Here is a 10,464-nt window from a genome sequence, read left to right as displayed (position 1 = left end):
AGCCTCTGAGTTCTGGGGGCAAAAAGGGCTGCTGTGGCTTCACCACAACCTCTTTCCCCTCCCAGGCCAGGACCATCAGCTTGCTGGTGCCTGATATCTTGGAGCTCATGGCACATGCCAGCACTGATGTCAAGGTGAAGGCTTTGGCCGTCTTGAGGAGGGTGTTTGGAGCCGTGAAGAAACGAGACCCCAAGCCCACGATCATGAAGCTCTGTGAAGAGCTGCCACGGTTCTTTGATGATGTGAGGAGCTGCTGGGAGCTTCGGTGGCATCTGTGGGGAGGATGGTTTTGGGCTTCCCCAGCTCTCCCACCATGTCTGATGCTGTGGCGCTGGCAAAGAAAGGCTACAGCCTGAGAAAGACACTCGGAGAAGGTTCTTATGGGAAAGTGAAATCTGCCCACTGTGTCCAGCTGAAACGCAACGTGGCCGTCAAGATAATCAACAAGAGAAAAGCTACTCAGCACTTCCTGGAAAGATTTCTGCCCAGGGAAATCGAGGCATTGAGATGTTTGCAGCACCCCTCAATCACCAAAACCTTTGAGATTTTTCAGACACCAGCTAGGAAAGTGTACAGAGTGTTGGAGCTGGGGGAAAAGGGAGACCTCCTGGACTACATGGGGATCACAGGAGCTATGACAGAGGACATCGCTGGCACCAAGTTTCAGCAGTTGGCATCTGCCATCAAGTATTGCCACGACTTGGACGTTGCTCACAGGGAGCTGCAATGTGAGAACATCCCTCTCCATGCACATCTCAATGTCAAGCTGGCAGACTTTGGCTTTTCCAAACTCCTGTCTCGGGAGGAAAATGGCAGAATTGTTCTCAGCCAAACCTTCTGTTGTTCTCCTGCGTACGCAGCCCCTGAAGTGCTGGAGGAAATTCCCTCTGACCCCAGGATTGCTGACACATGGACTCTGGGTGTCAGCCTGTACTCAATGGTCTGGGCTTCGTTGCCTTTCAATGATTCCAACGTCAGCAAAATGACCCGTGTTCAGAAACGACAGCGGATCCCCTTCCCCAGTCCAAACATCTGACTGCAGAGTGCAGGGATCTCGTTCACCGCTTGCTCCCGCCCGTCGTGGCTCAGAGGTTGTGCGTAGATGAAGTCTTGAAGCACTCATGGCTGCACACTCCAAAATGCACGATCCCTTTGCCTCTGCCAGCTGCAAAAGAGGGTGAGTGTTCCCAAACCCTTTGTGAAGGAAAGCCTGGGCACTACCAGCAAGCCAAATCCCCTTCTGTATACGGGGGAGGAGAGAAGGACAAAGGATCCTCTTAAGGACAGCTTTACTTTCCAAGTCAGGAAACCAGCGACTCCACATCTCAGTGCTGTAGCTGGCACGGGATAATTCTTCCCTGCTCCAGCTGAGGATAGAGAGGGATGAAGAACACTCAGCTGCTGAAGTAAACGCATTTCACCTCCTCAGAAAATGTGCCAACTTGATAGGGGTTTATCATTTCTTGACAGTTTTTCCTGATGGGCTCTGCTGCTGCTTTTGCTTAATGTTGTTGTGGCATCTTTGAGGCGTTCTTCAGTTTCTTACAAAACCAGTAATAAAGAATGGATTAAAGCTATTTCTCAAATCAAGGAAAAGCATTTCTCGTGATAAACTCTTCCTATTTCGGTCTAGAAAGAATTAACAAGGACAAAATGATACCCAACATATTTTCCCTCTTGCTTCCAAGCAGCTGTTACTTGATTCTGAGCTCTTGGCCAGAGCTCGCAGGGGTGCAACCAGGAAGGCTGAAGCCCTTCTACAATCAAATCTAGCCAGGACAGTTAAGGAAAACAAGAAGGGGTTTTTCAGGCACATTGGTAGTAAAAGGAAGCTGAGGGGGAATGTGGGCCCGCTGCTGAACACAGAGGGTGCCCTGGTGACCGAGGACGCAGAGGAGCCCGAAGTACTGAATGCCGCCTTTGCTTCGGTCTTTACGGCCACGGCCGGCCCTGGGGAAGCCCAGTCCAGCAAGGACAGTCGCCTGGCCTGGACAGCAGAGGACTTGCCCTGGGTGGAAGAGGAAGAGGTAAAAAGCTTGTTGGCTGAGCTTAACACTCATAAGTCAATGGGTCCCAATGGGATGCGTCCAAGAATGCTGCGGGAGCTGCTGATGCGATTGCTAAGCCTCTCTCCATCATGTTTGAACAACCATGGAGGACAGGTGAGGTGCCTGAGGGCTGGAGCAAGGCCAGTGTCACTGCATTCAGTGCTGCCATTCAGTGACATCAGGACAGGCTGAGAGTTGGGCAGAGAGAAACCTCACGAGGTTCAACAAGGACAAGGGCAGAATCCTGCAGCTGGGAAGGAACAACCCCCTGCACCAGGACAGGCTGGGGGTGACCTGCTGGAGAGCAGCTCTGCAGACACAGACCTGGGAGTGCTGGTTGAGGGAGGTTCTGCTCCTCCTCTACTCTGCCAAGGGTAGAACTCCTGGAGAGAGGCCAGTGCAGGGCCACCAGGATGCTGAGGGGACTGGAGCATCTTCCTTATGAGGAAAGGCTGCGGGACCTGGGGCTGTTCAGCCTGGAGGAGACTGAGGGGGGATCTCATTAATAGTGACAAATATCTCACTGGTGGGTGTCAGGAGGTTGGGGCAGCACTTTTTTCGATGGTATCTAGCAACAGGACAAGGGCTGATGGGATGAAGCTGGAACAAAAGTTTCCATTTCAACATAAGGACAAACTGTTTCCCTGTGAGATGAGGGAGCCCTGGCCCAGGCTGCCCAGGGAGGGTGAGGAGGCTCCTTCCTTGGAGGGCTTCAAGACCTCCTGCATGACATGTTCCCGCGTGACCTGATGTAGATGGGAGCTGCTTCTGCAGGGGGTTGGACTGGATGAGCTCTACAGGTCCCTTTAACCCCCACCGTGCTGTGATTCTTTGAAAAAAGATTCTGAGGGAGAACCACTAGAATGCTGAGATGGAAAGGGCAGCTGAGCTCCGGACTGGTCTGTGCCCCACACCCTCTTCTGCCCCACTGCCCCGGGTCCCCAGCTGCGTCCTGCAGTGTTCCTCTCTCCCTGTTCTTCTCTCCTTGCAGCACTGATTCCCCTCGAGGCGTCAGAGCCTGGGTGCTTTCCTCTTGCCGTAACTGCGCACCGTTGGCTGAATCTTTCTGGGCTGCAGCCGGGCTGTTTCAGTCTGGGCTGAGCAGACTCACTGCAAACATCTCGAGATTGCTCCCACACTGAAAAGGCTCCAAAGGCTGCTGTGATTTAAAGCCAGCTGACAATAAGCAAAGCCTGCAGTTGTTCACTGCGCCCCACCTCAGCAGGGCAAGGAGGAGAATCGGGAGGAAAAGATGAAGCTTTGTGGGTTGAGATAAGGAGAGTTTAATAAAACACCACGAGGAGAGAACAAAGCGTTGTAAGAGCAGCAAAGGAAAGCAGCAAAGGAGCGATGGCAGGTGCAAGGGCTCAGTGCCTGCAGCCCCACGCTCAGTCCCGATGGAAAGGCCGCAGTTGTCACGCGTGGACTGTGCTGCCGTGTCCTCAGGCTCCCGAGGAGAGGCTCCCGCAGTGCCTGTGGCCACTCTCAGCGTGCTGCAGCCATGAGCCAAGGCGCACAGAAGGAACCCGGCCTGGCCCCTCTCAGCCTGCGCCGGGGGCCGATTCAGAGGGAGATGTTTGTGTGTCAGGAGCGCAGCCAGCGCAGCTGAGCGTAGTCCTCGGAGCTCAGCACATAGTCCAGGAGCCGCCGCAGCCAGGCGGGATCTCGGCGGCGCGCCAGCAGGAAGCTGAGCTGCCCGTCCCTGCTGTGATCCCCGGAGCCCAGCTCGTGGTCCAGGAGCCGCCGCAGCCACAGCGGCTCCTGGCGGGGCCACGGCACGTGGCGGGGCCGCCTGCGCCTGTCCTGCAGCCCGGCGGGGCCACGCTGCCCACGCTCAGCCCCGGCTCTCCGGCCCCGCTGCCCTCTGGGCCCCCGCCGCCGCCGCCCCTGCGGCTGCGGCCCCGGCCCCGCGGCGGGACGGAGGCGGCCGTGAGGCTGCCGGGCCCCCCCGGCGTCGCCCTCCTCTGCAGGCAGGAGGCAGAGGGCCAGGATGGGCTGGTGGCACAGCGGGCAGTGGGCGGCAGCCCAGCGCTGGGTGCAGGCCTGGCACAAGGCGTGCCAGCACGGCTCCAGGGCACAGGGCCGTTGCAGGGGACCGAGGCAGACGGGGCAACCGTCCCTCTGCTCCTGCCTGGGCACCTCCATGGCCGCTGCTGGCACTTGCTGTCCTCTCAGCTGCTGGCGGGTCGGGATCTCAGCCACCGCAGGCAGGACTCGCCGGCTGCCACCGGTGGGACTCAAAGGCTTCAGGCGCTGCTGCTGCGACTCGGCGGCTCCTCAGGCACGTGCCGACGTCTGGCTGCTGAGGGCAGGACTCGAGGGCTCGGCTGCTGCCTCCAGGGCTCGACGTCTGCCGTGTGCCGGGCAATCTGCAGCTGGGCTGCTGCCGTGTCCCACAGGGGCCTGTGACTGTCTGTGACATCACAAGGCTGTCGGGAGCACGGCCAGGAGCATCCTCCCCGTGCTGCAGGAGCACGCGGCCTGCGGGGAGCAGCAGGGCAGCGATTGGCCGAGGAGCTGCGTGTGCCTGTGACGTCACAGAGGGGAGGGGGCGGGGCTTAGTGCGGCGGGGGGCGGGGCTCCAGCAGCTCCTCCGGGGGTGGGGGAAGGTGGCCAATCAGAGAGCAGGCCACGCCCGCTCTCAGACCACGCCCCCAGCCCTCACCAGCACCTCGGTGCGATCCAGCGCTGCCCCCTCCAGCCCGTGGAGCAAAGCAGCGTGGGAAGGGGACAACGGGGCCTCCCCAAACCTCTTCTCTAGGGGAAGCCCCTGCCCAAGTCCCTCCAATGCCCCAAATGGACCCCAAAACTCACTCTCAATGCCCCAAGGGGACCCTAAAATTCCCTGAATGCCTCAAGGGGACCCCAAAAACCCTCAAACCCCTCCCCAATGCCCCAAGGGGACCCCAAAACTCCCTGAATGCCTCAAGGGGACCCCAAAACCCCTCAAACCCCTCCCCAATGCCCCAAGGGAACCCCAAAAGCCCCCCAAAACCACCCCCAAAGCCCCAAGGGAATCCCAAAAGACCCCCCAAACCACCCCGAAAACCCCCAGGGGACCCCAAAACCTCCCCCCAATGCTTCAAGGGGACCCCAAAACCCCTCAAACCCCTCCCTAATCCCCAAGGGGACCGCAAAATCCCCTCAAAACCTCCCCCAAGTTAAAATTTAATCTTAGTAAGTGTTGATTAGAAATTGATGATGAAGGAAACACTCTCTATCAACTGGTAACAAAATGAAGGAAATTGCACATGTTCCAGTTCAGACTTGCAATGGAATCGATCTGGGAGGACGAGGGGGGAACCTGATGAACGGTGATTGGCTTCCTAACCTTGGGATAGTAGTACTGGGGATATTTGGAGGATTCTTAATAATTCCATGTTTAATACCTGTTTTTTACCAGATTAATGCACTCGGTTATACAAGCAATGCAGATAACTGCAGGGCCCGTTGATTCAGAACCAGGGAAGGAGAAAACTCATTCCTTGATGAGACTAAAAACAAAAGAAGATCCGAAATTGATACCAATTCGGCAAGTACTGACTCGATTAGAAACAAAACCACGAATCAATACCATAAAGAAGAAGATGGGGGATTGTGAACTGTGTTCACCTGAGTTGTGTCACTGTGAAACAATGCCGGGGCCCCAGGGTATAATGTGACTTTGAACCACTCTGTTTGTCCCTGTATAACCACAGGTTTAGGAGAAGCAGGATGGTGTGTATACAGAGGGATTGCTAGTGCTTGGGGTAGTTTCCCTCCCTCATCAGGGCCATATAGAAAGGCTGTGTGAGCCTGGGCTTGAGGTGGGAGCAGTGCAGGGGTGGAAACAAATGCTTCTCCTCAGCAGTGCTCCCTGAGGCTGACAGGGAGTGAGACCTGGCTGGCAGGGGCTGTGCTCTGGGCTGTCACTGGCCCGATGGCTCCTTCCTGTGCAGCATTTCTGGTTCATTCTCCCTGCTGTCTCCACAGGCTCCCCGGGAAGCGCTTTCCCAGACCCTTCTGGCTGAAGTGCCCAAGCAGCTGGTGTCCTGTTATAAATGGCAGGGATGGCCACCTCTGAAACCACCAGAGATAAAGAAGGTGTAGACTGCAGCCTGGTGCTGGCAACCTGGATCCCTGGGGTGAAGAGAGCTGTCAGCACCCAGGCCCTGCCGTGCAGCTATGGGTGCTCAGTGCCTTGAGATTGTGCCATTCACACCAATTCTCCTCCCTGCCCCTGCTTTGTATCTTTGATCTTTTCTGTTCCTGAATGGAAGAAATGTAAATACATGTTCTGGTTTAGCAAGGAGCAGCTTTTGGCTTAGTAACAGGGGGAGGGGGTTGCAGTGAAGACCCGGTAAAGAGTTTGTGGACAGAAGCTATCGGGAACAGACTAACTGAAACCCCCACTGCAGAGAGGGGAGGTGAGGGCAAAGTGGGGGATGAGGGCAAAGTGAGGTGTGCGGGGCACGGGGGTCCCTCCACAGCATCGATGGGATGGGATGGGATGGGATGGGATGGGATGGGATGGGATGGGATGGGGTGGCATGGGATGGCATGGGATGGGATGGGATGGGATGGGATGGGATGGGATGGGGTGGCATGGGATGGGATTGGATGGGGTGGGGTGGGGTGGCATGGGATGGGATGGGATGGGATGGGATTGGATGGGGTGGGGTGGGGTGGCATGGGATGGGATGGGATGGGATGGGATGGGACGTGGCGGCTGTGGGGTGTGGGAGGGGGCCGGGGCGCAGGGCAGCGTCAGCCCACGTTCCTCACGGCCGGTCAGAGCTTGGCTGTACCAGAGCAGCAGGGAATTCTCAGTACCTGGATCTCTCCCATCCCGCCTGGATGCCTCTGTGCTCCATGGAGAAAGGAGAAGGATTCAGGGGCAGGAGGGCCCTTTCCCTCTTGCCAGCCTCCAGGCAGTTGGGCACTTTGGGTGTGAGGTGAATTGCAGCCTCAGGGGATCTCATCCATGGTACCTTCCTCATGCACCGTCTCACCCTGCAGCCAGCTCAGCCACCGCAGCAGGCACCTGCATCCTCCTCTTTCCAGATGATGCTGTGGCTGCTTTAGCAGCTGACCTACAGCTGTGTGCTGCTGGTGGGGTTCTCACTCCCTTCCCATCCCTTCCTCCATTGCGAGCTGCAGGGTCTGCCCTGGCCAGCAGGAAAATAACTGCCCACCCCAGCAGCTTTTTGTGATGCTCAGTGGTTTGGTCACCTTGCAGAGGAGACCAACGAGCCACGTGGGAAACATGGGAAAGCGTGTCTGGGAATGACCTGTCGTCTCTCTCCCCTCTGTTTGTTTGTAGCTCTTTGGCTGGCCTCACTACGGGAAGCTGGCCGTGGGAGAAACGCTGTCCATTAAGGTTTACAACTGCAGCAAGGTCTTCAGTAACAGGTGGGTGCTCTGGTTGTTGAGTGACCAGCAGAGGTGGGGGAGGAGGCACACTGAGCTTTAAGTGTTCTACTGGGGAAGTAGAAACTGTTTATTGGCAATTTGATGGAAGGATGATGAGCAGATGCTCAGCCTTTGGATTCCTTCCTGGGGCTTGGAAAGAAGGGTGGCTCCTTCCTTCCTGACGAGGTTTCCTAAGTCACTGCTAGCTTTCTCTCTGCTGGGCCTCTCCAGAGCTGTCTCAGCCAGAGCAGAGCCGTGCCGGTCCTTACAGCTCGTGCAGACCTGGGATTCCTCAGCTTGAAGCTGATGCTGGCCATCCCCTGTGTGCCATCACTAACCAGGAGACCGCTCTGTTGTCCTATTGCCATGGCAACAAGAGGCGCCAACCGCTGTCCCCAGAAGCAGACAGTCACTTCGAGGCAGAGCGACCTCGGGGACCGTGGGATCAAACCTCACCTGCCTTGTGCCACGTTCATCATCTGTGGGCGCTCGAGGCGATCTTCTGCCCGGTGAGTTCAACAAGAGAAGTGGAACTTCATCATGTTCTGGTGACCGCCAGGAACTTCTGTGCTTGAACTGCTGCTGGAGTTTAGGTCCAGAATGAGTTCCAGTGCGTCACTGGCTTGGGGAAAGCGGCACTATTTTACCTGCAATCTAAAGGGGAGGGAAACAGAAAGAAATGCATTTCTCCAGCTTTGTGGCCCAATTCTAGAAGAGATCTAGAATTGTCTGTCAGGGGAACTACAATCATTGTCAGTTGGCAGCAAGAATTCTCAGGTCTAGAAGTGCAATTCACATGCTGTATTTGAGGAATAAGCTGAAGTTGATCACGGCTTTTGAGCTCTTTTCAAGCGAGACAGCCAGTTTGCTGCTTCAACTGACATGTCCGGGAGTATCTCAAGTGCAATGGAATAACTGCCTTGAGAACAAACCCCGTAGCAAATCCACAGACTCCTCAGAGCGTGGCAGGGGTTGGAAGGGACGTCTACCGACCATCTCCAAGCCCCTGCTAAAGCAGGTCCAGCTAGCTCAGGTTGCAGAGGGAAGCGCACGTGGCAAGACTTCCAAAGCTGCACTGAAGTTGAACCCGCATGAAGCTCTGCAGGAGCAGAATCGTGTCAGATCAGATGCACATTGACGCTGCTTCTGCTGAAAAACAGTGTGGCCCAAACGGGAAAAACGGGAGTACTGAGTCCCGTACAGTACCTTGCACAGGGGTTAGGAGCGTGCCCATGCTCACCCGCCACATGATGTTAATGCAGCACTTTCTTCCCAAGGACATACTCATAATGGTCAGTGTCAAAAGACCTTTTTCCTACCCCCAGCCAAAGCATTGCAAAGTACAGAACAAATGACTTTACCAAGCTGGTTTTGTCTCTTTCAGGGGATGGAGTCAGGAAGCAGGTCTCCTGAAATGAAGAAAAAAGCTGTGAAGCGAGGACACGTGGCAGCTGTAAATATCACAGACTCACAGCCTCACAGCATTGCTTTAGTTGGAAAAGTCCTTGTACGAGCATCAAGTCCAACCACTAACGTAACACTGCCAAGGCCACCACTAACCCATGGCCCTCCTCAGCTCCACAGATTTGCAGTATCTCCAGGGGCAGGAGATCAGCAGCTCCCTGGGCAGCCTGGGACAGTGTCTAACAGCCCTGTGGGCGAAGCAATATTTCCTCATCCCCAGACTAATCTTCCCCTGGTGCAGCTTCAGGCCCGTTGCCTCTTGTCCCATCTCTGGTTACTTGGGAGCAGAGACTGACTCCCACCTCACTGCAGCCTCGTCCTGTCAGGGAGCTGAACATGAGCTGCCTACCTCAGCGCATGGTAGAATGAGATGTTATTCAAGAGCTCTGAGGTGCTGTAAACAACTTCTTGGGTAAAGAACTGAAGTCAGTTAATGGTTTCCAAAGTGGTTTTGTATGGTTGAAGTTAAGGATTAACCGGAATGTGTTTTGTGTTTGTTCACTTGGAGGAGCAGCAAGAGCCACCCCAACCTGGACAAAGCCCAGACAGTGACACTGCTCTGCACAACCTTGACAGTCCACATCAAACCCACCTGTTTGCCCCGTATGGCAGTATGTGCACAGGTATCCCCAGGGCTGCCTTTGTGCAAAGGGAAAGAGATGTTATACAAAGTGTTGGGAGGAAGGAAGAAAAGGACCTTGAGAGTTAAACACTCATCAAAAGCCTTTGATGTACATTTCTAGATGTGATTTCAACACCTGGAGATGACAGACCCTGTAAGAAGATGAAGATGACGGCTCCCGTCCAAAAGGCAGAGTCAGAATCAAAAGCAGAAGTGCAGCCCAGGTTTCAGAGCCCTGCGGCAAGTCCAACAGCAGAGCCTGAAGTTCATGGGTCACCCAATATCCCGTGCGTACACTTAGGACAAAGCCAAGCCACTGAATCTTTCATGTGGCTGTTTTCACAGTCCCAAGTGTCCCCGTCCTGCTCCCCGTCCCCCAGCCCAAAGTCAGGATCAACTTGAAAGTTCAGGCAGCCTTCCTGCTTTGTGTTTGCTTGGCAGTGTTGCAGAGTCATTCTCGCCTCAAGACAGCGACGCTTCTTCCTCGGACTCTTCCCTCAGCGCCGTTTGGAGAGGATTATTTAAGCTGCGGAGTGTGGCCACGTATCTCAGCAAAGCATATCCCGTGTCTGGCTGCTTTGATAATCTTAGTGAGGTCAGCACTGCCATGTCTTTGTCTTTGGATCTGTTCTGCAGTTCTGTGGCTAGAAAGGCCGGGGATGCTGCGTAGTTATTAGAGCAGTGCTCATGGTGATGGCTTCCCTTTAGTAACAGCAAAAGGAGCTGGAGGATGGGAAAAAGCACCTTCTAAAAATTCCTCTCAGATTGGTGGAGGATGCTCAGGACTGTAAATGTGTTTGGAGATGTGTTTGGATCTGGAAGAACAGCTTCCTGTCAGCTTCCTTCTTGGGAAAGAGGTTCCAAACAAGGCAGCATTTCAAGTCGATGCCTTGTTCTGTTCTGAACCGAGATGGGTCACTGATGTGACCTGTCAGAAAG

The 10,464-nt window shown here is 55.2% G+C and overlaps 1 protein-coding gene and 1 long non-coding RNA gene across 2 annotated transcripts; both read left to right on the top strand.

Moving 5' to 3' along the window:
* Positions 1-313: 313 nt before the first annotated feature.
* On the top strand, positions 314-1,351 carry LOC133626979 (testis-specific serine/threonine-protein kinase 1-like). The gene is given in 3 exon segments (XM_062009419.1): positions 314-1,019; positions 1,022-1,266; positions 1,268-1,351. Coding segments are annotated over 3 exon segments (1,035 nt in total).
* A 4,848-nt stretch (positions 1,352-6,199) lies between these two features.
* LOC133626892 (uncharacterized) lies at positions 6,200-7,793 on the top strand. The gene is made up of 3 exons (XR_009819826.1): positions 6,200-6,454; positions 7,351-7,439; positions 7,671-7,793. It is a non-coding gene; the product is annotated as an uncharacterized LOC133626892 (long non-coding RNA).
* The last annotated feature ends 2,671 nt before the right edge of the window (positions 7,794-10,464 follow it).

Source organism: Colius striatus, chromosome 16, assembly GCF_028858725.1.
Source record: "Colius striatus isolate bColStr4 chromosome 16, bColStr4.1.hap1, whole genome shotgun sequence".
NCBI classification, from domain to species: domain Eukaryota; kingdom Metazoa; phylum Chordata; class Aves; order Coliiformes; family Coliidae; genus Colius; species Colius striatus.
The sequence above is the reverse complement of the archived record's forward strand: the minus strand, read 5'-3'. Positions and strand labels throughout refer to the sequence as shown.